The sequence below is a fragment of the Liolophura sinensis genome, chromosome 2, assembly GCF_032854445.1.
Source record: "Liolophura sinensis isolate JHLJ2023 chromosome 2, CUHK_Ljap_v2, whole genome shotgun sequence".
Lineage (NCBI taxonomy): Eukaryota > Metazoa > Mollusca > Polyplacophora > Chitonida > Chitonidae > Liolophura > Liolophura sinensis.
Window position 1 is genome coordinate 4,291,489 of NC_088296.1, and position 26,715 is coordinate 4,318,203.

At 41.3% G+C, this 26,715-nt stretch overlaps 3 protein-coding genes and 1 long non-coding RNA gene across 4 annotated transcripts; all 4 read right to left on the bottom strand.

The window, feature by feature from the left end:
- Positions 1–1,178: 1,178 nt before the first annotated feature.
- Positions 1,179–17,669, bottom strand: LOC135463020 (uncharacterized). The gene is made up of 11 exons (XM_064740341.1): positions 17,478–17,669; positions 15,710–15,892; positions 15,101–15,255; positions 14,106–14,229; positions 13,480–13,635; positions 9,275–9,423; positions 8,690–8,853; positions 5,347–5,455; positions 3,918–4,083; positions 2,473–2,593; positions 1,179–1,797 (listed from the first exon to the last, which is right to left on the bottom strand). Exons 1-11 carry the CDS (start codon positions 17,667–17,669, stop codon positions 1,616–1,618), a joined length of 1,701 nt encoding a protein of 566 aa, XP_064596411.1. The 3' UTR covers positions 1,179–1,615.
- Positions 17,670–17,744: 75 nt separating this feature from the next.
- On the bottom strand, positions 17,745–18,125 carry LOC135463021 (cornifin alpha-like). The gene has a single exon (XM_064740342.1). The coding sequence runs from the start codon at positions 18,123–18,125 to the stop codon at positions 17,745–17,747; it is 381 nt and encodes a 126-aa protein (XP_064596412.1).
- Positions 18,126–18,131: 6 nt separating this feature from the next.
- On the bottom strand, positions 18,132–19,469 carry LOC135463022 (putative uncharacterized protein DDB_G0290521). Its single transcript, XM_064740343.1, has one exon. It carries the CDS (start codon positions 19,467–19,469, stop codon positions 18,132–18,134), a length of 1,338 nt encoding a protein of 445 aa, XP_064596413.1.
- Positions 19,470–21,316: 1,847 nt separating this feature from the next.
- On the bottom strand, positions 21,317–25,169 carry LOC135462698 (uncharacterized). Its single transcript, XR_010443476.1, has 3 exons — positions 25,114–25,169; positions 22,959–23,055; positions 21,317–21,474 (listed from the first exon to the last, which is right to left on the bottom strand). It is a non-coding gene; the product is annotated as an uncharacterized LOC135462698 (long non-coding RNA).
- Positions 25,170–26,715: the final 1,546 nt, after the last annotated feature.

A 26,715-nucleotide genomic window follows, 5' to 3' on the forward strand; every position in this document is an offset into this window, starting at 1 on the left:
TTTAGAGCCTAAAATATCTGAAAATTCGAAACGCCGTCGCTGCAACTTAGGTCCATCTGTGAATGCTACGTACTATTATTGGGTATATTTTATTCTACAATGGGACCAACCATAAGGTTTCGTTGGGACGAATAGCCCAGCATGTTTACTAGCCTATCTTGTTTCTGAAGAAGTACAAATCTTACCTAATTCAGATATGACCTCTACACCTAATTCAGATGTGACATCTACACCTTATTCAGATGTGACATGTACACCTAATCCAGATTTACCCGTAATCCAGACGTGATATCTACACCTTATTCAGATGTGACATCCACACCTAATCCAGATGTGACATCCACACCTAATCCAGAGGTGACATCTACACCTGATCCAGATGTGACTTCTACTCTAAATTCAGATATGACATAAACACTTAATCCAGATGTGATATTTACGCCGAATCCAGAGGTGACATCTACACCTAATCCAGTTGTGACTTCTACACCTAATCCAGATGTGACATCTACACCTAATCCAGTTGTGACATCTACACCTAATGGAGATGTGACATCTACACCAAATTCAAATGTGACATCTACACCAAATCCAGATGTGAAATCTACACCATATTAAGATGTGACATCTACATCTAATCCCGATGTGACATCCACACTTTATTCAGATGTGACATCGACACCTAATCCAGATGTGACATCTACACCTGATCCAGATGTGACATCTACACCAAATTCAAATGTGACATCTACACCTAATCCAGATGTGAAATCTACACCATATTCAGATGTGACATCTACACCTAATCCCGATGTGACATCTACTCTGTATACTGATTTGTTTGAGTACATTTAAAGTAATACCAAAATCACTAAGGTAAGATATTTGCCAACTGCATGTACATTTCCTGTAGTACGTACCAAGCTCATCTAAATTACACATTTGCTAACTCTGTTTACAGTAGTACCAGTAAATTCCACAAAAGTCTCCGTATTATACACCCAGACAACACAACGCAGAATCATTTGTACCGGTACTGTGTCGTAATTTAATCAAATTATTAATAAGCGCTTAAAAGTCGAACTAAATCTTAATACAATAATATGTTGTTTTTGTTTGTTTTTTTTTTGGAAGTAAATGTTGATACATGAAAATTGTAAAACAGTATAAATTAGGTTATGACTTGGAGTTGATATTTTCAGGTTTATAATAGTATCTACATTTTATATAGGATATTAATGCTTGTTGCCACGTATAAAGCAACTTTCGTGGATCTCTATGTTTAATTAAACATACACAAATGCATGCAGTGTTTATTTACAGACGAAACTTTACATATTTGCTTCCAAGTAGCATAAAACACGTTCAAGTATGGATAATAATTATCCCGCCATGCTTTAGTTTTACAAAATGTCGTAATATGGAAATCTGTTTTTTTTTTCTTTTTTTTTTAGACAGATTCACAGTTCACAGTTCAAATGTTTGATGTACGGGTTTCATAGTTCTTCAAATTAGAACATCAACCTGAGAAATAACATGTCAAATTTCCCACCTAAAAAGATTGCTCAAGAACTTTTTTTACTTGTCAAAAGTGTCAGTTTTCATGGAGATGCCTTTAAGCCTTCCCACCAACTTTCTTCTCCTTCTGCAGGTGATAAGTACGCAGGCATAGCAAAATGGCCGCAACGACAGCAGCCGTCAGCACGATCCCGAATACCGCTACAATTGCCACAAAGGCGGTATTCTCCATGCATCGTTCCTTCTCCACGACTGGGGACGTGTCCACTGGCACCATAACTGGAAACAAGTTGAACGTACAGATAAGAAAATCATATCAGCGGCGTATGCCCTTATCTGGAAAATTTTGTGTCATTTTAAAAACATATTATGTTCAGGAATGTGGAGTTTTCATTTATTTATTTGTTTGGTTGGTATTTTACGCCATGCTCAACAACATTTCACTTACACCACGGAAGCTAGCATTATGATGGGAGGAAACCGGGCAGAGCCCTTGGGAAATCCACGACCATCCGCAGGTTGCTACAGACCTTCCCACGTACGACCGGAGAGGAAGCCAGCATGAGCTTCGATTTGAACTCACGGCAGCATTGGTGAGAGGCTCCTGGGTCATCGCGCCGTACTGGCGTACTAACCCCAACAGCCACGGGAATAACAAATATTTCTGCAATATTTCAGACCCAAACAAACCCAGGAGTGTGAAAATTCATCAGCTTAATCTAATCATGTTTAATGAATTTTCTATATTCTATATACAACACATACGTTAAGGCTGACAGCGAAAAGTGACGACGTCGCGCTGCTAAGGGATGTCACTTTTGCATATCCAAAAATTGCGTATTTCATCAAAAATTAAAGACGCTATTTAAAAATACGAAGTAGCCTATTAGCTCAGACTATTCCTGGGCAGACTTAGATATAAAAATGTGTACACATTAATTATGCTTGACTTACCGGTGTTGTCTCCAAAGGTAACAACGAAGACCTTCCTGGTGACGTTCACTTTGTTGTCTTCGTCCACCTGTCTTCTCTTACGCCCGTAACCTTTTCTTGTCGAGCTGCCGTCACACGTTTTCTGGGGTGGAAAAGAACCCATGTAAGAGCAACCAAACCCTGGGGTAATATGAGGTGGACAGTGTAAATTCATAATCCTTACAGCGCATGCGTTGCACTCCACGTTCGTTTTACATCACTGTCCCCACTAGAAAATTTGGTAGAGAAATCTTGAACAACACTGACGTCAATAGTGTCATGGTGATGAGGCATGAAGTGACGTCAGAAAACACTAAAACTCATTCTAAACCTTTGTTGATACTTACTGGATACTTGATACAATGGGCATGCATTCTCTTTATGTAAAGTATGTACAACGTGATTGTAATTAACGCTTGAGTCAGCTTTACTTATGAATACAGCCTAAATACTTCAGCGCAAGGGCACAAATGGTGAGACCAAGCCTACACAAGCCTACGTATGTCGCAAAGATTCCAAATGTCAAGATTGTCTAGTGGTTGCAATGATGCAAAGTTAACGTAGAGAGCCGCGCATGCTCTGTAAGGATTATGCTATACATCCCGCTTGGAGTCGTCAGTCTAGGTACATATGCGCGTGAGTAGACGAGATATTGAAGGCATCCGCGTGTCTCATCCACAAAAATTAGCAGATTGCCTTTTCTACGATTCAGTTGATTAAAGCGGAAAACGTTTTGGAGAAAAAACACTTGGCGGAGATCTGTACTTATTTTAAACATTTAAAAAATGGCCGCCTGTATCTTTGTGGATAACAAATGTCTTAAACCAGGCTATTAGTATTATTTAAATTTAATATATTCTCAAGTATCCTCACCAATCCGAAATTCAGTGAAATTTATCAGTTCGGTATCCCGTCTTCCTTTACAACACGTTTCTGTATACATGTTTCTGTACAGCATGTTTCTGTACAGCATGTTTCTGTATACATATTTCTGTACAGCATGTTTCTAATTACATTATGTCAATTATGACAAATGTCAACCATACAAAATCAAGAAAAAAAATCCCTAAAAATCTCTATTTTTCAGTATTTAAGGATATGTATCCAGAACCTAATTTTACTTAAGCGATGGTGCCATGTTGTCGTTTAACTTGCTGCTATTTATGCACTTACATGTTATCAGTTAGAATAAAACAGCGGCTGAGATAAATTGACACGAGACCATATGTCACCAGTTACGTGTGACTATTTGCCAGCTATCATACTGTCTAGCCCTTTAAGATACATCCATGATACAAGCAAATTTAATCTCTAAAGCTTTACAAACAACTGATGATCTATGACCAGCCAACACTGATCCCGCTGTCCTCGCTCGTACTTGTTGATGCGGACTCCCTTTGGGCTAAAATACAGTCCTGTACGCTCACCGGATCACAGCTAGCTCTGTCCGCCGCCCGACACAGCTTCACCGAGCAGGACATGTAAAGAGAATCCTGCCCCTCAAACTTAAAGCCCCGGAAGCCGATGGACACCGTGTTCGCGGACTTCTGGAGGTCACCGGAGAGAACGTCCATGGCATCGGGAGAGGGGCACCTGTGAGACAGAAAGTACACAGGTATGTGCAGCATCGGTATAGGGGAGAAAGGTATCTGCATAATACAATGAACACAGCAAACAATGTTCACTGCGCGGAACGGAACATAATTTATTTATTGATTTGATTGGTGTTTTACTTAAGAATATTTCACTCAAACGACGGCGGCTAGTATTATGATGGGGGAAAACCTACGACCATCAACAGGTTGTTGGCATAACCTGGACTTGAACTAATAGCAACCGCATTAGTGAGAGAATCCCGGGTCATTGCGCCGTGCTGGCGTGCCAACCCTCCAGACCACGGACATACAATGTAAACAGCGACAAAACAAACACAAGCAATGTTTTCCGCATATCACTGGATATACTGCTGTATATGATTCGAAATAGAAATTGAACACAGCAAACAAAATGTATTGCACAGCATTGTAATGTTGATGTACGATACGAAACATCAAATTAACACAGCAAACCACGTTTACTGCAGAGCAATGTATAGATGTATGACACGGAAGAGAAAATTAACACAGCAAACACAGTTTACAGCAAGGCACTGTGCGGTTGTTGTATTTATACGGAACAGAAAATTAAAACAGCAAACAACATTTGCTGTGGAGCGCTGTACGGTTGCTCTATGACACGGAACACTGAGAAATTTAACACAGCAAACAACGTTTACTGCAGAACACTGTACGGTTGAAGCATGACACGAGACAGAAAACTATCACAGCAAACAAAGTTTACAGCAAGGCACTGTGCGGTTGCTGTTTGATACGGAACACTGGGAAATTTAACACAGCAAACGTTCACTGCCGAACACTGTACGTTGCTGTATGACACGGGACGCTGAGAAATTTAACACACGGAACAGTAAATTAACACAGCAAACAACGTTTCTGTAGTGCACTGTACGGTTGCTGTATTACACGGATCAGAAAATTAACTTGCTATATGACACGGAAGAGAAATTTTAACACAGCAAACAACATTATTGCAGAGCATTGTACGGTTGATGTATTACACGGAACACTGAGAAATTTAACACAGCTAACAACATTAACTGCAGTGCACTGTACGGTTGTGTACGACAGGGAACACTGAGAAATTTAACACAGCAAACAGTTGCTTTATGGTGTCGAACACCATAAAGCACTGAATACAGAAACACACACTGAGCACAATGTGAGCAAGCAGTAAATGTGCGGACGAATGTATAGGCTTATCCATATCCATCGCTAGATGGGTGGGTGGTTAACTGACCTGTCCAAGACAAGGACTTTTTCCAACAGCTGACCGGATGTGGTGGCAGAGTTTGATCGGTAGTCACGGTTAAAACTGGAACAAGACTCAACGAAGAAATCCACATAGTCTGAAAATACATGTTGCAGAAGATAAGTCGTCGATGAAAAACATCAAACTGAGAGTGGTGCGTGTGTTTACTTAACTGGTATCAATGTCGGTATATTCTCAATAACTATTTTGATACCTCCTTGAGCACAGGTCAGGTGTACGGGTGGAGGAAACCGGACTCTCCGCAGAAAACAACCGACACTTGGTAAGAACGTGATTAACTTTATTCCTACCACCTCATAAATGGCTGCCAACAAGCGAGGGATGGATGGGAATTTGCGACCTCACTGGCCAAGGTTCGACCGGCTGCACTAGGTTATATCATTTAAATTTGGAGAAAAGTCTATAAGTTACACATAAAAGCGTGCGGAAAGTTAGTTGGAAATAAAGTTTTCAGTATTTTGTATTTAGATTTTTCTTTGAAGAGAAATATACACTTGACAATAATTTTGTATGGTGGGTATGTGGGACCACCTCTTGGTATATATTGTCTTGGCGTAATATTGTTACACATGAGGATGTAGCACATGTTTAATAAATATATTTGCACTAGAAATAATCTTTTTAGATAACAAATATGTTCATTTTAGATTTTGGTCATATTTATATTTTTAATATACTCATAAATATTATCAAAATTCAGATTAAATGTATAAATTTACATTCAGATAATTTCAATAGACAAGAATCACATCTTTATTTAAAATATTATTATGGAAATATGATATATACCCAGAGGTGAGCCCAAATACCCACCATACAAAAATAAACTACCGGGCAAAAGAAACGTATAACCTTGTTCAGCACCACAAGAAAGAGAAAGAAAGACAGACAGTATCAACATGATAAGCATTATATTGCAATAAACCATTTTCCGAGTTCTGTTCAAAAATTCAAAGCCATATGGATATTACACTTGCTCTCAGGCCGAGTAAAGAAGGCATGGGGTAAATCTGAAAAATTACACAAATGCAAGTAAAGGGGCTCACTTAAAAAGGTGAACCTGATGTCCTATCATGTCATACGACAGATCGTTAGTAGCGTGTGTGAGCACCCATTGCATCAATTAAAGCCAAAATACGTCTCCTCCTGGAAGTCGTCAGCCGCCGGATGACGTCATCAGGAATTCTGTCCCATTTCTAAAATAAAGCCTGTTCGAGCTGTTGCCTGTTTTGTGGGGGAGGGACGCGTTGTCTCAGACGTCGATCAAGATGATCCCACAGATGCTCTAACGGATTCATGTCTGGCGATGGTGCTGGCCAAGGCAGCACGTTGACATCAACGTTGTCCAGATAATTTAGTACAACTCTGGCGGTATGAGGTCGTGCATTGTCCTGCTGCAAAAGTATACCCCTTTGCTGTTGATGCACGAATGGCACCACAACAGGTTCCAATATTTCATCTCGGTATCTTTGGCCAGTCAGATTTTCCTGGATGATGACCAATCTCGTTCTCACCTGTCTATAAAATTCCGCTCCATACAAGCACCCCACCAGCACCAAAAGGGTGGACATTCTAAATGCAGTTTTGTGCCAATCGCTCTCCCCTGCGTCGATACACACGAATTCGACCATCATTTCTGAAGAGGTTATATCGGCTTTCATCAGTGAAATGCACCCTTTCCCAGTCTCGTTGCTGCCATCGACGTACAACTCTTGCCCAACGCAGCCTGTTTTGACGGTGTAGAGGAGTCAATACCATTCCACGGAAGGGGCGATAGGCTCTGATACCACTCACGCGGAGTCGTCATAAGACTGTGCGTCTGCTGATGGGGTGTCCCAGTGCCGTTTCCGCCGTTGACGTTGCCGTCACGAACCGGTTACGCAGGTGGATTGTGCGGATGTACCGGTCTTCGCCAGCTGTTGTAACACTTGGCCTGCCCGATCTTGGACGATCTTGTTTCCTGCCTGTTAGGCGGTAACGACCCAACAGTCTGCTGACGGTGGCTCGACTGTAATTGAATGTTCTGGCAACGTGGTGTTGGCTGGCCCCCATGTCAGCCATACCAGTGGCTCTATCACGTTCTGCTTGTGTGAGTCTCGGCATCTCTTAGATGTTTTTTATGGTATTGCACCCTTACCATGTGCTACATCGGTATTTATACGGCGGTCATTATGGAAAATTTTCAACAGGGCCCGAAACTCTGTTTTTCCGATTTTTCATGATGTCTTACACCAATTTCAATGAATCTCGTTAAAAAGTGACGTGTACACAGGGTGCTTATGTGCAAACGTATTCGCACAACGTTCAAACTTATTCAACTTATTTTTCCAAAGAAAAAACTGCATTGAAAAGTTATACGTTTCTTTTGCCCGGTAGTTTAGTTTCAAAATACCCTTTTTTCCTGAAAGAAGAAATCGAAAACAATATTGAAGACATATTTAGAAATATGCATTATCTTTTTTCTCCCGCACGTGGGAAGGTCTCCCAGCAACCTACGGAAAGTGGTGGGTTTCCCTCGGGCTCTGAGTGGTTTCCTCCCACCATAATGCTGGCCGCCGTCGTGTAAGTAAAATATTCCTGATGACGGCATAAAACACCAATCAAATAAATAAACAAATATGTTTTCTTCACCTTTAAGATGTGTTTTCCGCGTAATACAGCTAACCACCACAGGTATGTAATATGGACATGTTATATCAGAAGTCCATTACCTGGAAGTATGCAGCTTTTATATACTTAGTCACCACGGCTCTTTACACTTTACTTCGATCTCTAGCACATTATGTGACGTATCGGCGCATCCATGTATTTTTCTTTCTCTCTACTGCGCAGCAAACGTTTGAGAAATGGCTGAAGCAAGATGTGTTCCAAACAAGGTTGTGTTGAAATAGACTAAAAAAAATACGACAACGGAAGGTTTTGTAAAAGGACAACAATGTCTTTGATAATTATTGTTTATAGTTGCTTGGAAATATAAAAAATAGGCAATGAGTTCTTAACTGCATAGCAACAATTATCAGCGAAATTGTAGTTTTTAAATATGGAGTTCGACTTCACGGTGTGGCCAGTTTTTGTAGCAGCCGTTTACAGTTAGATTTCCCATGATTCAGTTCACAATTTCCACCCAAGAGGTTGGAATATTTCTCCATCAGATGTCGTGAATGTGTATAAATACGTAACATGTGTTTTGTGCCGTGGGGACTAGCTATAGAGAAGTTGCATACTTCTAGGTAATGGGCATATGGTAATATCGTTTGGGTTAACCCCACCCCCACCCAAAAAGAAAGATCATTAAATTTATTTTTCTCACCATTTGGTTTAGTTGTATCCATGGAAACTTGCAGCGTAAGGCGTTCTCCTACTCGAATCACGGAGGAGACGGGATTGCCCGTGCCTTCGTTAATGACCTGCATGGTGATAGGGACGTTGAGTGACGTCTGGCTGACTGACTGTCCACTGAGGCCGCCAAGGTCACTGAAAGCACAGAATCAGGCGACATCGTCATAGCTCTGAATACGTAAAGGTTGAATCTCATTGGCTGAAGCAGGTCACGAGAAGGGTTAACGTTTCCAATCCACAGCCCGCGAGATTACTATCAACCCACACTTTGTTGAATATAAGACTTGTTAAAAGACAAATGATGATTTGAAAACTGGACTGCAAAATTTAATATATCAACACCGCACTGTCTCGTCGTCATATAACTGAAAAATTGTTAAATACGACGTTAGATCCCAAGCATACATACAAACATTGTCATGTCGCCCTGCTGATTTTGGTTCCATGTTGATATAAACGGGATACTAATGTGCTGGTTCGATGCCAAAATTTGCCCAAAGGTTTTATCATGGTATAGAAAGCAGAACATGTTTCAGTCAACCCCTGTGAGACTTACATTCCGTCCAGACCACCACTGTTGATCACAGTACCAACCAACCCAACGTTCCCGCCATCAGAACACGTGACAGTGTGCTTCTCGTCTGTGTGAGCCAGGTAAGCGGAGCTATACTGAACGATGACGTCATATGTGGAGGCGTTACCACTCTGCAATGATAGTGTCCGAACCATGATTGAGAAAACGCTTTATGTTTTCTTTATATTACAATGTTGTTTTTCGTCATACTCATGGAGTTTTCGGTTATACGATAGCAGTCAGTTTGTGTATAGAGAAAAGTAGAGTATGAATTTATTTATCTGATTGGTGTTTAACGCCGTACTCAAGAATATTTTACTTATACGACGGCGGCCAGCATTATGGTGGAAGGAAACCGCACATCGCCCGGGAGAAACCCACGACCACCCGCAGGTTGCTGCCAGACCTGGAACAATATTATATATGTATGTATGTATGTATGTATGTAATGTAATGTATGTATGTAATGTAATGTATGTATGTATGTAATGTATGTAATGTGTGTGTGTGTGTGTGTGTGTGTGTGTGTGTGTGTGTGTGCGTGTGCGTGTGCGTGTGCGTGTGCGTGTGCGTGTGCGTGTGCGTGTGCGTGCGCGTGCGCGTGCGCGTGCGCGTGTGTGTGTGTGTGTATGTATGTATGTATGTATGCTTGCGGTTTAACGTCGTGCTTAATTTTTCAGCCATATGACGATGAGGAGTCATTAGGTGTGTGTACATATGTACTGTGTCTTCTTGTGGCAGGACTAATCCATGTCGGCAAAGTGCTGCCGCCACTAAAGTATCATGCCGAAGACACCAGGCATGACACCCCACCAAGTCAAATTATACTGACAAGGGACCAACCAGTCATGTTTCCTTGATCTGACCACTCAGTGCTGAGTGCCAAGCGGAGCAGCAAAAAGAATCATTTTTTAAAGTCAAGACAACCCGCAGGTTGCTGACAGATCTTCCCACGTATGGACCATATGGATTCAAGAAGAATTCATGTTGTATACTGGTGAAATACATGCATGTGTTTAACAGGTGTATGCCTAATCTTGGAATGTCAAACAATCAGGTACAGTAGTTTATCTATGGACATAGTTTTAAATCATGACTTAACTGAAGCTTTCATTCCACACCTTATTTATTTTATTTATAAATTACACATTTTATTTATTTAAATACCTGATATTTCTGCACTCTAAATAATTAGCCCATCCATGTGTTGCTAATTTACTTCAAATTTATTTATTTTATTCACAAATTACAAAGTTTATTTATTTAATTACCTGATTCTTCTGCACTCTACTTAATTAGCGTTTCAATAATTTTACTGTGTTTTATTAAATAAAACAGAAACAAACACCCCTTTTATGGGTGAAAGAGAAAGGGCAGAATTTAAATTCTTCAGTTCTAACAAATTCAGAAGAAAAAAAATTATATGATAAGATTTAATTAATTTCAAGCATTGTCCGATGAGATGCCGTCTTCTCATCCCCATAAACCTTCTGCATTCCTAATGAATTTTTCACTGGCTGTTATTTAGCAATTGCATGATGACTAAACGCTAACATTCACGACAAAAATATATTTGTATAATCTTAGTAGTGTGTCTAAGTAGAAACTAAGATCTGCTCGGGAGATAATGCAATTTGAGCCGAGATGGTATGCGGTTGTCGTGTGACATAATTTGTGATACCGTCATTGAATACTATACGGATTGTAAATCAACTACTTTTACGCCTGGGTTGGATTGGAAATGATACAGACGTGTGCCACAAGACAGTGTGAAATAGCCTTTCGGTTACACGTTAATACATCGTTGTAAACGATCTCAAAATGATGTCTTAAGCAGTAGTTCTGTGTTATCATATGTCACAGTTTAGGCTGCGCAATATGATAGCAACGTGTTTGAATAGATAAGATTCTCAAGATGGCTGCCTCGATTCACACCAGCCATTTGTGCAGTATTGTCATTTTGTTCTACATGTTATTCGGTGAAATCTCATTAAAATAATAAAGTACGATACTTTTTAGAAAGCTTGACTGCCCTGCTTTCGACTGAAACATATTTTAACCAGATGCTGTCTTGTCTTTTAAAGTGACGTTTTGACAGGGATTTTGTACATTGTTCGTGGGACTTTGATAACAATATGTCGTCGGCGACGATCGTGAGGCCGTTAAAACCAAATTTCTTCCACTAGTATGACGTCCGAATCTTTATCTCACAAAAGACAAAGTTCGTCAGTTAATTGCTGAAAGTCGATGGCTTACCCAGGATACGCCGGTTTCCTCCACTCATAAAAATTGGTCGCTATTCTATAAATAAAGAAATCAATAAATGAATGAATAATGAACGATATCCCGATATAACCGTATTCTGTCGTATTCAAAACACGAGATCCTATTAGACTAACGGGTTAAGTAGTTTTAAAAAACGAACAATCTGCTGCAATAGCAAATTATACATTCTAGCACCACTGTTGAATTTAACACTAGATTTCAGTGTCCTTTAAAACTTTTGCCGTGGATGCCATAAAGATCGGCAAGTGATCACGCCTACGTGGTAAAATCCGGCTGGTCGATTTACCCCAGTTTTGCTTGAAACTGTTCACGAAAATGCTTTAAAAGTAGCCACTTATAACTCATGCACCACAAAACTACGCGAAATGCCAACACAGAAAAAAAAATTAAAACATTCAGTGAAACTGGTTTAAAAAAAAAAAAAAAAAAAAAAAAAAAAAAAATTTCCTGTCTAAAACGCAAAAATCCTTGTTCAACTAGAAGTTGATGAATTCTACCTTAGATTTGGGTTTTGTGGCCAAAAACCCTGCAGTCCATTGGTTTCATTTGTATTGCTCAATTTACTGGTTTGGCATATATTTTACGAAAGTTGTCCTCGACAAAAACACAAGGTTACTCACGCGACAATTCTTAAATTACGTTTTAACTTTCCGGTTTTCCGATAAAATGTTTCACGACCTGCAGTTAGTTCATGGCATTATATTCGTCAAATAGACACCAATATCGCTATGCGTTTTGCGGGACACGTACGAAAATCTAGTTTGGGGCAGAGTCGAAATTTCATGAACCTGCATATGATTTTAAACTTGAAGTATTCTGTGCACGCATAAAAGACGCAGCTCAATAGAAACTGCAGTGGAAACTGTAGAATCGAGAAACGACAGTCTTTAATGGTGAAAGATTTCAGGCTGTTAATGCCTAATTAAAAACGACTTAAAAATATAAAAATAAAATTGAAAAAATTTTTTTTTTTCAAGTGAACATTTCATTCGATTGAAACGAGCTTTATTAAGTGGAGGAAACTGGGGTGTCGAAGACTCTTTGGAAGACAGGAGATCAAGTGTTGAAACTGGATGAAATTCCCCTCCGCCCACCCTGGAGGGGGCTTGTGTACCGATAGCTAGGTCTTTTGTTCAACTTTTCCAGCCTCTATTTCGGCTAATTCCAACATCCGATGCAAAGAAACGCGGAAAACCAGAGATCGTGAAACTGCCATCAAAATGTCATTCGAAATGAAGACCCATAACGCAGCGTTTGTTCGTGATAAAATTAAACTCATTTAATCGACTGTACTTGGTATACAGAATAACAGAATATACTAACGAAGAGACTAACAAATAAAATGTTAAATTAAAAAAATTTAAAAACAAAAAGGACGACTTGAAAAACTCAGTTGAGGTGGAAAGATCTGGATAGGATTCCAAACGTCCTCCGATCTGAAAAAAAGCCAAAAAGAAATTATAATGTACAGATTACACAGCAGCAATTTTTATTGCAGGCGGAGAAAAGAGCACCCCCCCCCCCCCCCCTTACTTTCAATTGTTCTTATGCTGACGCTATTACCAAGTTATGCTCACCTGGAACCGATCGCTTTGGCTTGATGACTTCAACTTCCACCGCACAAGAATCCTTGAAGGATTGGGAAAATAGTGAAGTTACTAAAACGGTCCTTGTGAAAATGTAAAATTTGTCCAGCAGCAGATATCTGCTCTATTAGAATTTCAAATTTGAAGCAAATCAAAACCTCTGGAGACATTTAAAAATGTAGTCTATAAACCATATCAGCATTTATAAGCGAGTAAAGAAAAGTGGTCTAAAGAATGTAAATACAGATTAGGTCCACGATAACGAAAACAAACGTTTTTATTACAAAATAAGGTTTTATTCCTACGTAAACCTACCCCATCACAGTTCTCGTTACAGGCCGTATAGGTGCATTCGAACCTAACGGTATTATCTCCCCCTGATAATTTGAAGGCCTCGAACCACGGGCTGTACACGCAGTTCCCCCGGGTTTCAAATCCAGACGTTTGGGAAAGATCAAGCCGTCTCCACATCTTTATAAAAAAAAAAAAAAAAAAAAAAAGTTAAAAAATTCAGTAAAATATTAAGTGTTCAGCATGTAGGTTACTGGCTAGGCTGAAGAATCAGATTTAAATGAAATCCGTCTAGGAGGCCCACTAGCCCTTAACAGAAAAGAAAGTAAACATACCAAACTCCAGCAAGTTGCTTTTTGCTTACTTTTTTAATATTAAAAACAAAATTAAAATTAACACTTTGTAGGCCCCTCGGTACAGCGTTGGGAAAAAAAATCTTACCCGGCACGCAGGATGTAATAGCGACTGACCGAGTTGACAGCGGCGCAGCTCAATGCCCGGAAGGAGTTCAATTGTCCTGCGCAATGGAGAGGGTATATGTACATATGTATATAGCAATATGGAATCTCCGCTTAGAAGCACGGGTGTAATACCGAAAATAGAAAATTTAAGTTCTGCGCACCTGTTGTATCCCACGCCACCAGCTGGACCTTCCTGCCAATAGCAATCTGCTCTGACGTCACTTCCTGTCCGAGCACATCCATGACCTTCAGGGTGAAAGTAGCGGTGGAATTGGCGCCAAGAAGCGTTTGCTTCTCCCACGGGTTCAGGAACCTACAAATTTATGTAAGGGAGGTAAGAAATAAATTTTTAAGCGACGAGAGTGGGTACTTGGGGGTTTTAACGTCGTACTTAACATTCCTTTAGTTATACGACTAAAGAGTTCGAGTGTAGGTACTGTGCCTCCTTGTTGCAGGACAGCTTTCCACCGCTCCTTCATTTAGTACCGTTTCACGGAGACGACTTACCGAGGCAAGTAAGGCGCCCAGCCAGAGCCATTATAGGGATACGGATCAACCAGTCGTTGCACTTTCTCTTTAATGCTTAACGTCAAACGGCATAGTTCTAATTTCACGATTGACCCCGAATCTACCACTCCCGAGGCGAACGCTCTACCAAGTGAGCTATCGGGGAGGGTAAGACTCGACGAGAAATTAAAAATGGTTTTACTCATTTATATTCAATCATTGCAAGGACCGACTGGAATAACACCGATTGACGCGCAACTTCAGGTCAGTACGATTGGAATTCTGTCGTCGATATTGTCACTTTCAATCCCAAAATGAATAACTGGTTATGGAAACCAGCTTTGGTGAAATCATTTAATTGGTTGTTTTCGACCTACATGTATATGCGACGGCTGCCAGCATTATTGCTTGAAAGTTGAAGAGAGCGGTTGTAAACCACAGTTTTCTTGCAGACCTTCCCACGTACAATCCAAAAGGAAGCCGGCACGAGCTTGGAAAGGTCATCGCATTGGCGAGAAGCTTTAGTTATTCAGAGACCTTTAGTGAAGAGTTAAGTTAAATCTCTGGTGTGCTGCTATAAAAACACAGCTAGTTCGGTCACGTAGGTAGCTTGCTCACTGGTCTGGACACCATCGTTTCCATAGCTACAACAAACTGCAGAACAGCTGTATGCTTACCAATCAGCAATGGTTTCTGTTTTTGAGACCGCTTTGCCATGGGCGTCGTAAGCACAGGATATGGTGTGAATTTTTCGTTGCTGAATAATTTGTGTGTCCCGGTCTCCCCAGCCAACTTCAACGTCCACTGTGTACGTCCGGATACCGGCCTTTTTCTGTGGGCAGAAAAGGCCTAAAATACATTCGTAATCTGTTATGCAAAATTTTAGAGCTTACAAATAAAAAAAACAAGGATACAAATTTTAAAACTGTTTGATAACGTTAAAAAGCTGGAAAGACAAATAAAATAAAAGACGTGTAAAAGCAAGACGATAATAGGATATGCCAGCTTATTCGGTCCAAGAGAAAATAAAAAAATTCCTTGCTTCTCGCAAGGCATTGTTGGTAAAAAGGCAAAGTTTATGTCGTCGATGTGTTAGGGAGGAAGCAGATATTAGTAGAGATTTTAAATTTCACTGTTACCTGACGCACAATTTCCCGCAAACCCCACGGGTTACAAGAAATGCCGCCCCTACATCCGGGTCACTCCTCCCCCCCCACCCATACACACCCAATAAATCCCAGTAAAGCCCAGGAGGGGTTAGGCTATTAGCACTTCAGAATACTAACGTAGAACTGGCAGCGCTCGCCCACAGAAGACTGATCGAAGGAGCTGTCTAGTTTGAAGTTGACTACATCCACAGCAATCAGCGGCTTGTCACCGTTTCGACACCTGGCCAGAGCGTATGACGGGACGTCGGCGGTCAGGCGGAGAGTCGGCTCAGAGTCACTAAGAAATACATTTGGAGAACACTGGGAGAAAAAAAATACACAAGTGTATCAGCGGAAAAGCAGATTGAAAACAATTCAGCGCAAAACTATCTTTCACATTTCGGGTTTCTTATCTTCCAAAGCCACGCATTATATCTGACCCATGTTGAAATAGGAGACCGATTTGTAAGTACTGAAGCTGCTCAGTGGCGGTTAAAAACACTCACGGTGGACAATAGGGTCGTCTCCCAGAACAAAGGTCACCTACAACAGAACACAAACAAAACGAGTTAGCGTGGACATGGCGATCAGTAGTAAAAATAATTACCGTCATCTAGAAGGCCATTACAGCGAGCCACAGTGCTGGTAAAATAACGCTTTAACACCTTTTAATACCATAACACTGTTTTCAAAATCACACTCCCTTCCAAAAAGGCTGCAAATTTAGTGTGGAGGAAACCAGAATGCCCAGGGTGAAGCAGAGATCTTTGTCAAGTTACCGACTAACTCCTTCCACAGGTTTCAAACGCATACACTACATGTATATGGTCTTCCAGAAACGTTACATTTCGCGTAGGGTTAAGCGAGCTTTGTGGAACGTTTTGGTCACCAAAAGATCCCTCGAAGAGAAGTGAAAAAGGTAAAGGGAAAAATTCTAAATAGAAAAGTGCTTGTAAGCAGTTGTATACTTACGGAAGCAAGGATTAAACCCAACTTTAACATGGCTGAAAACAGAAGGCACTGAAAAGGTAAATAGTAAAACGGATCAATACCGAATTGATTTACGCAACTGTCAGTAATAAGATAACTAAACCATTTATAGAAGGGAAAATCCGCCTTGCACAAACCTTATGCACTAAAAATATCTAAAAAAAATAAAAGATATCCAAACCAAAAAGAACGTGACTTTAGACAGAACAAAAGTACAGTGACGAGCTTTCGACTGTCGTGTTTGCTTTTATAACCTGAACTACATCACGTGATTGAAAAAACTGGATATTAATCTACTTTTCGCATTTGCATTTGAAGCGTTTTCCGTCACCGACTGTACGAGCTCGATTATCCTGTTGACAGGGAAAATCAACTTTCTCACGGAAAGCCTTCACGTTGTGGTGTAGTATTTGCATCATTGGCGTAGCCTTACACGAAGACCGGACTGAAAGCACTGTCTCAATGCTCAGGTGGCTTCGGCTGCGGCTTCTAGCCAGGGGCTGTCGAATACTTGACAAAACGGTGGTTTTATGTGTTTATTTATTTCACTGGCCAGCAATACGGTAGGGAGGAAACTGTGCAAAGCCCTGAGGGAAACCCACGACCATCTGCTGGAAGACCTTGCCACGTACGTCCAAAGAGGAAGTCATTGAGAAAAGAGTTTCGTCGCCAAGGTCCCGGTCCCCCCCCCCCCACCCCCCACACCGTTTCCTGACCAATCTTTGAGTACCAATCAATAAATAAATAAACTTACAGAGAAAGCGGTAACAAGTTTACTGGCAACAACCAAAAAGTGGAAGTTGTATATTAGATCACACCTTTTAATGTTTGCTTAATAATAAAATAACCCTTCCATGCTGATAGGTGGTGCTGTGCTATGTAAAGAATCAAAGCCCTCTCACATAAAACAATTCACCTTTCCCAGAGATGGTTCAGGCATCGCTATCTGAGATTGTTCAGGCATCACTATCTGAGATTGTTCAGGCATCACTATCTGAGATTGTTTAGGCATCGCTATCTGAGATGGTTCAGGCATGACTATCTGAGATGGTTCAGGCATCGCTATCTGAAATTGTTCAGGCATCGCTATCTGGGATGGTTCAGGCATCGTTATCTGGGAATTGTTCAGGCATCGCTATCTGGGATGGTTCAGGCATCACTATCTGAGATTGTTCAGGCATTGCTATCTGAGATTGTCAGGCATCACTATCTGAGATTGTTCAGGCATTGCTATCTGGGATTGATCAGGCATCGCTGTCTGAGATGGCTCAGGCATCACTATCTGAGATTGTTCCGGCATCACTATCTGAGATGGTTCGGGCATCGCTATCTGAGATTGTTCAGGCATCGCTATCTGGGATTGTTCAGGAATCACTATCTGAGATGGTTCAGGCATCACTATCCGAAATTGTTCAGGCATCGCTATCTGGGATGGTTCAGGCATCGATATCTGGAATTGTTCAGGCATCGCTATCTGAGATGGTTCAGGCATCACTATCTGAGATTGTTCAGGCATTGCTATCTGAGATTGTTCAGGCATCACTATCTGAGATTGTTCAGGCATCGCTGCCTAAGATGGTTCAGGCATCGCTATCTCAGATGGTTCAGGCATCGCTATCTGAGATGGTTCAGGCATCGCTATCTGAGATTGTTCAGGCATTGCTATCTGGGATTGTTCAGGCATCACTATCTGAGATTGTTCAGGCATCACTATCTGAGATTGTTCAGGCATCGCTATCTGAGATTGTTCAGGCATCGCTATCTGAGATGGTTCGGGCATCGCTATCTGAGATGGTTCAGGCATCACTATTTGAGATTGTTCAGGCATCGCTATCTGAGATTGTTCAGGCATCGCTATCTGGGATTGTTCAGGCATCACTATCTGAGATGGTTCAGGCATTGCTATCTGAGATGGTTCAGGCATCGCTGTCTGAGATGGTTCAGGCATCGCTATCTGAGATTGTTCAGGCATTGCTATCTGGGATTGTTCAGGCATCACTATCTGAGATAGTTCAGGCATCACTATCTGAGATGGTTCGGGCATCGCTATCTGAGATGTTTCGGGCATGGCTGTCTGAGATGGTTCAGGCATCGCTGTCTGAGACGGTTCAGACATCGCTATCTGGAATTGTTCAGGCATCACTATCTGAGATGGTACAGGCATCACTATCTGAGATGGTTCAGGCATCACTATCTGAGATGGTTCGGTCATCGCTGTCTGAGAGGGTTCAGGCATCGCTATCTGAGATGGTTCAGGCATCGCTGTCTGAGATGGTTCGGGCATCGCTATCTGAGATTGTTCAGGCATCGCTATCTCAGATGGTTCGGGCATCGCTGCCTGAGATGGTTCAGGCATCACTATCTGGGATGGTTCAGGCATCGCTATCTGAGATTGTTCAGGCATCGCTATCTGGGATTGTTCAGGCATAGCTGTCTGAGATGGTTCGGGCATCGCTATCTGAGATTGTTCACGCATCGCTATCTGAGATGGTTCGGGCATCGCTGCCTGAGATGGTTCAGGCATCAGTATCTGGGATGGTTCAGGCATCGCTATCTGAGATTGTTCAGGCATCGCTATCTGGGATTGTTCAGGCATGACTAGCTGAGATTGTTCAGGCATCGCTATCTCAGATGGTTCAGGCATCGCTATCTGAGATGGTTCGGGCATGGCTGTCTGAGATGGTTCAGGCATCGCTATCTGAGACGGTTCAGACATCGCTATCTGGGATTGTTCAGGCATCACTATCTGAGATGGTTCAGGCATCACTATCTGAGATGGTTCAGGCATCACTATCTGAGATGGTTCGGTCATCGCTGTCTGAGAGGGTTCAGGCATCGCTATCTGAGATGGTTCAGGCATCGCTGTCTGAGATGGTTCGGGCATCGCTATCTGAGATGGTTCAGGCATCATTATCTGGATGGTTCAGGCATCGCTATCTGAGATTGTTCAGGCATCGCTACCTGGGATTGTTCAGGCATCGCTGTCTGAGATGGTTCGGGCATCGCTATCTGAGATTGTTCACGCATCGCTATCTGAGATGGTTAGGGCATTGCTGCCTGAGATGGTTCAGGCATCAGTATCTGGGATGGTTCAGGCATCGCTATCTGAGATTGTTCAGGCATCGCTATCTGGAATTGTTCAGGCATTACTAGCTGAGATTGTTCAGGCATCGCTATCTCAGATAGCTCAGGCATCGCTATCTCAGATGGTTTAAGTGCTGACTGGCTGTGACCGTCAAACCAATCAGCAATTCCTCGACTTTTTTCACATATAAAAGAGCAAATTTCAGTGCAACTTCTGCACCTTTTGAATTTGATATTGCAGACAAAACTACACTGGTTGGCCTGGTCAGTATAGAAAAACAAGAATCACAGAAAGATGGGGTCTGGAGAACTGGGGCCTGGATGTGTGGGGTCTGGAGGAGTGAGGTCTGGAGGAGTGAGGTCTGGAAATAACCTTTAGACGTAGAAGAAATAAACGTTTACACGATGGACGCTGCAGTGAACTGAAGAATGTAAGCGATATAGATAGAATTATTTGTTCATTTTATTGGAGTTGTACGCCGTACTCATGAATATTTCTCTCATGGGATGGCAGCCAGCATGATCATGGGAGGGAACCGGTCAAGCTCGGTGGAAACCCACGGCCATCAGCAATGTGTCGGCAGATCTTATCATATATGACTGGAGAGGAAGCCAGCATGAGCTGGACTTGAACTCACATGATATAAACAAGTGATTGGAAGTCAGACTGAGTACCGTCATATACGTTTGGACAACATATAAACGATAACTTAAATTTAAAGCGTCAACGTCCCTCGTCGTCTGCTATCGCCCCTGGCCAGTGAGTTTTCAAGCTAGAATCTAACTTTAGCCGGTTTATCTGAGTTAAATTGCACGCCATTGCAGACTGATAATGGCCTCGGACCCCCTCTAATTTTCCATAAGCGACAATGTTAACGTCTAGCGCTGTAGCTCAGTCCCAAACTTTCCGTGGCCAATGGTGCATACCTTTCCCAGCCTGGGAGAAACAAGCCATAAAAATCTTGACATAGGTTGACCGTCAAAATCTGGACCTTTATATGCCGGCAGCTGGGAGGCGTGCCTAGCAACGCCAAGGGGAGGTCACTCGCAGCCTCATCACTACCTCACACCTTGTGTCCTCTCACCCAGAATTTCAAACTTTCATCAACAAAGCTCATACCTCCTCAAAGTTTAGACAGTTTCCAGCATTTTAATACCAAGCATACACCTGTGCACCAAAAATGGACGCCTGGGAGCAAAAAGACTTTATACCCTAAAATTCACAGAACTACAATCGTCCCTACCGAAAAACGGAAGTTGTAATGGGAGTCTGTGTCCTAATGCAACTGTCATGACATCGAGCGTTCGAATCCAACTTTCGCTGCATCGGTTGCGGCTTTAGTCAGAAAATTTATCGGGTAACTGGAGATGGGGGCGGTTTCCTAATTCGAGCTATCCGCTTTCCTTCATCCTTTACTTGTCCGCCATCTTATAAGTGAGAAATTGGTAACAAATGGCGTAAATCTCCTTCAGGGTAACACAGTCGTACCCAGGAAGAATATAAGTGACGATATATCCAAACAGACATTGAAATCTCTATTCACAATCTATGAATTTTCACTCCAGAATATTTTGGTACGGACAGAATTAAATGTGTTCCCTCCCCCCCCAAAAAAACCAAAAAAAAAAAAAAAAACAGCAAATAAACAAAAAAGTAAAATTGGTGTAGAACTTTATTATTCCTGTATTAATGATAAATGAGAGCAAGTTGGTCCCCATCTTCCGGATTGGGTTTGGCCAGGCTTCCGTTTTAAACTCCACAGCTAAACTTCGCCAGCTTCTTTCCATCCACATAGAAGTCATAGTTACAGCCGCCGCAGTAGTTTGCCCTATTAGCACAACGGATGATAGGATAAATTACAAATAAGCCAATGAATTCAAGTTGAAGAAGTTATAAGTTGTTAAATCCAGCTTAGAGAAGGCTGGCTAAGGCACTAAGACAAACAAACCATTACACAAACACGTGGATAGACATCCTATCAAATATCAGAGCATATCAGAGCTGACAGAGTGAGGAAAATAAAGGTCTATAAAGAAACAGCTCGACTGAGCTACGAACCCACACACGAGAATGGACAGACAGGCAGGCACACAGGCAGACGGACCCAGAAACAAGCAGAAACAAGTCCCTTAAGTATACGCATAATCACATACAGACGCAAACTGGCGAACACAAAGTGCGTTAAGTACACACATAATCATACACAGATACACACACAGTCAAACAAAGTCTATTAAGTACACACATAATCATACACAGATACACACACAGACATTCAGCGAACACAAAGTCCATTAAGTACACACATAATCATGCACAGATACACACACAGACATCCGGCGAACACAAAGTCCATTAAGTACACACATAATCATACACAGATATACACACAGACATCCAGCGAACACAAAGTACATTAAGTACACACATAATCATACAGAGATACACACACACAGACAAACCGGCGAACACAAAGTCCTTTAAATACACACATAATCAAACACATGTAAATATACATCAAACCGGCGAGTACAAAGTCCGTTAAGTATACAAGTAATCACACACAGATACACACACAGACAAACCGGAGAATACAAAGCCCATTAAGTATACACAGACACGGGCAGGTGAACATGGTCACAGTGAAGAACAGACTTATACAGACAAGTAGACAAATAGACAGACCGACAGGCAGATGAACAGATCGTCACACTGACAAAAGGATACACACACAGATAAATACATAAACAGAGGGAAATATACACATACAGCCAATCAGCCAGACAAACAGACAGACAGACAGACAGACACACCGATGGAAAGATAAAGAGACAAAACCACACGGAAAGAAAGACAGACATAAAGACAGACAATCAGTCAACAAATAGACAGACAAACATATATACAAAGACAAAATGCTTAGACCAATAGACAGAGACAACAAAAACAAACGCGGTCATAAAGATAGACAGACAGACAACACATAGAAAATAGACAAACGATTATATAGCGTACATTTATATACACAGACTATGACATAGACAAATACACTGACAAGCAGATTAAGAGGCAAAAAACACGCGGACAGAAAAACACACCGACGGACAGACAGAAAGACAGACAGACAGACAGACAAACACAGAGACAAACAGACACCACATAGGCAGACAGACGGACAGAGACAGACAGACGGGTACTTTACAGGGAGATAAACAGACGGACGTACAGATAGACGATAGACGGACATACACAGACAGACACATAGACAGACAAACGGACAACGCACATTAAGACAAACAGGCAAACGTGTACCTGCACTGGGCGTCAGGGTGACCCGGACATTTGGCCATCATACACGGATCAATGAAACAGTAGACGAATGAGGTGCCAGGCGGACAGCTCGGGGCCGCTTAAAAAACAAAAGTTCAAATAAGTAACTTCACAGTATAAACTGTTAGTTATACTGTGCTACAGTACAGTAATTTTACAGTTTAATTGTTAGGATATACTGCCCTACAATAAACAACGCCGTTGCATTAATTTTGGGGTATACTATCCTCACAATAAGAAATGCTACGGCAATAAGTAATGGTTATAGTATCCCCACAATCAGTGAGTGAGTGAGTGCTTGGGGTCGTACTTCGTAGTTAACAATTCTTCAGTCATATGGCGACCAAGGAATCCTTAGAGTGCATGTAATGTGCCTTGTTGGAGGGCAGATTTCTACCTCTCTTTTATTTAGTGCTACTTCACTGTGACGCCTTATCGAAGGCAAGAAAGGCGCCCCGCCCGAACCTTTATACTGATTATGGTCAACCAGTCGTTGCACTATCTCCTTCATGCTGAACCCCAAGCGAGTTACAACTTCCTCTTTTAAGGTCTTAGGTGTGACTCGACCCGGGATTGACCCTGAATCTACCGGGCCCGAAGAGGACGCGCTACCAAGTGTGCGATCGGGGCCGGTCCTCACATTAAGAAATTCTACATCAATAGTTATTGGTTATACTAACCCCACAATAAGAAATACCACGGCAATAGTTATTGGTTATACTAACCCCACAATAAGAAACACCACGGCAATAGTTATTGGTTATACTAACCCCACAATAAGAAATGCTACATCAATAGTTATTGGTTATACTAACCCCACAATAAGAAATACCACGGCAATAGTTATTGGTTATACTAACCCCACAATAAGAAATGCTACGGCAATAGTTATTGGTTATACTAACCCCACAATAAGAAATACCACGTCAATAATTATTAGTTATACTAACCCCACAATAAGAAATGCTACGGCAATAACTTTTGGTTATACTAACCCCACAATAAGAAATGCTACATCAATAGTTACTGGTTATACTAAACCCACAATAAGAAATACTACGGCAATAGTTATTGGTTATACTAACCCCACAATAAGAAATACCACGGCAATAGTTATTGGTTATACTAACCCCACAATAAGAAATGCTACGGCAATAATTATTAGTTATACTAACCCCACAATAAGAAATGCTACGGCAATAACTTTTGGTTATACTAACCCCACAATAAGAAATGCTACATCAATAGTTACTGGTTATACTAACCCCACAATAAGAAATGCTACGGCAATAACTTTTGGTTATACTAACCCCACAATAAGAAATGCTACGGCAACAAATCCTGGGTTACACTGTCCCACATTAAGTAACCCAACCCTACAAATTTTTGTGTTACCACATTAAGTAATGATACTGCGCTTCATCTGTTGCACTGGACCCACATTAAGTAATGGTACTGCACTTCATGTGTTGCACTGGCCTCACAACTGTACTCACAATATCTAACGCTACACTTTCATTTGTTTTGTTATTTTGCCCGCATTAATGCGCACTACTGCGTTGTATGCAGCACTATACATTGCCCCCACAATAATGAGCACTGCTGTGTTGTAAGCAGCACTATAAATTGCCACACGATAATGAGCACTACTGTGTTGTATGCAGCACTATACATTACCCCACAATAATGAGAACTACTGTGTTGTATGCAGCACTATACATTGACTCACAATAATGAGCACTACTGTGTTGTATGCAGCACTATACATTGCCCCACAATAATGAGCACTACTGTGTTCGTTCATTTATTCACATTCAGATACCCATGACACAGCCAAGCAAAGACAGAGCTAAGATGAGAAACACCTTCATGTCTGGTGATGGTCAGCAAGCGTTCTGACTGCTGTATTCATTGTAGATATACTCACGCATAACACAGCCAAACACAGACAGAGCTAAGATGAGAAACACCTTCATGTCTGGTGATGGTCAGCGAGCGTTATGACTGCTGTATTCATTGTAGTTATACTCACCCATGACAAAGCCAAACACAGACAGAGCTAAGATGAGAAACACCTTCATGTATGGTGATGGTCAGCGAGCGCCATGACTGCTGTATTCATTGTAGTTATACTCACCCATGACACAGCCAAACACAGACAGAGCTAAGATGAGAAACACCTTCATATCTGGTCCGTGAGAATAATGGAACTGGCCTTTTTAGGTTCGTATACATGTATATACACGACAGTGTACCCTGCGAGCTACCGTAAAGATTCTAGTTAATGGTTAGATAATGACTAGATTCCTCTGGTTACCCTGCTCTTGGTAGGGTGAGTGTAAGAAGCGCGTTGACAATACTTGTGTGGCAGCGTGGGTGATTTTACATGTGTTTTGGACATCGTTTTTTTTATATTTTTAAATATACCATTAATGGTGAACTCGCTCTGTGGCGGACACTTTGCGCGGTAGATATGGGGAAGATCGTTAGCTCCTTACCAAAGACCGCTGGTTTTCTACGAGCACTAAAGAATGTTCTAAGCCAAAAACTGATCACCGTATTTTAGGCAAACCACGTTTAACAATAATCAAACAAATAGTACATAAATATGGATAGCTGATAATCAATGGACCTAAACAATCCCAAATCATAGATGAGATTTTATGGTATGTATTTCAGTCTGAGAAGACAAAATCTCCGACCATAATGCTGGTGGCGTCGTATAAGCGAAATATTCTTTAGAACGGCGTAAAACACCAATCAAATAAAAAAAAAAAATAAATAAAAAAAAAATATATATAATTTTATTAAATTTGTACAATTCTGCACAAACTTATTGGATAATAACTGCTTTTTGTTTCATTGAATAAATTAATAACAAGCTGAAATGTTGTAATACATTAACAGCTGACAATATCACTATTCTATTGTACTGTTGCTGTGATTGGCACTATTACTGTGATTGGCACTATTAATGTGATTGGCACTATTACTGTGATTGGCACTTTTGCTGTGATTGACACTATTAGGTGATTCGTGTGCTTTGCATTATGCCTTTGCATGATTAAAACATCAAAAATCGCTCTATGGGTGTCTGACCCAGGAGAGGAGGCGGGGGTGGGGGTAGGAGGGGGTGGTTGTGGGTTGTTGGGGGATAGTCGTGAAACGTGAAGTCAAAATTACAACAAATTCTGGTTGAAGACATAAGTGTAAAGGTTATAGTTCTCCAATATTTTTTTTCTCAGTCCCTTAAATGATCTCACGTCACATTCAATTCCCTTAAAATCAAAGATAAATGCGAACATTTACGGTAGATATGAGTCAGGTGGTCTAGTTTTATAGGTCGTGCCATTTCAAGGTGTGTATCAATGGCCTTTCTGATAGTAAATAGCAAAGATAAGAGAACATTTCAGGATTCTCACGTAGAGGCGTTTCTGCTTTTCTTTGCTAATGTATGTCAGGCTCATGACTGAAAAATATGAAATGGTGCCAGTTCTCTTTCGATGCTGGTAGCTCTTGTTTTCCGCCAACACTGGGTAGTCTTCGCTAAAACACGTCATACATGTCCAACCCTTCTGAGCTGTCGGAGCTTCGCCATTTAGTTTATTGTTTAAACAGCTGCAAGAGTGTTAACAGGCATAACGAGTCTTTCCACGAAATTGTTTCATTTTCTGCATGTGGTCGTCCTAGAACTCTGGAGTTATTTTTGTTTTTCAAGTTTCTAAACGATTTTACCCTC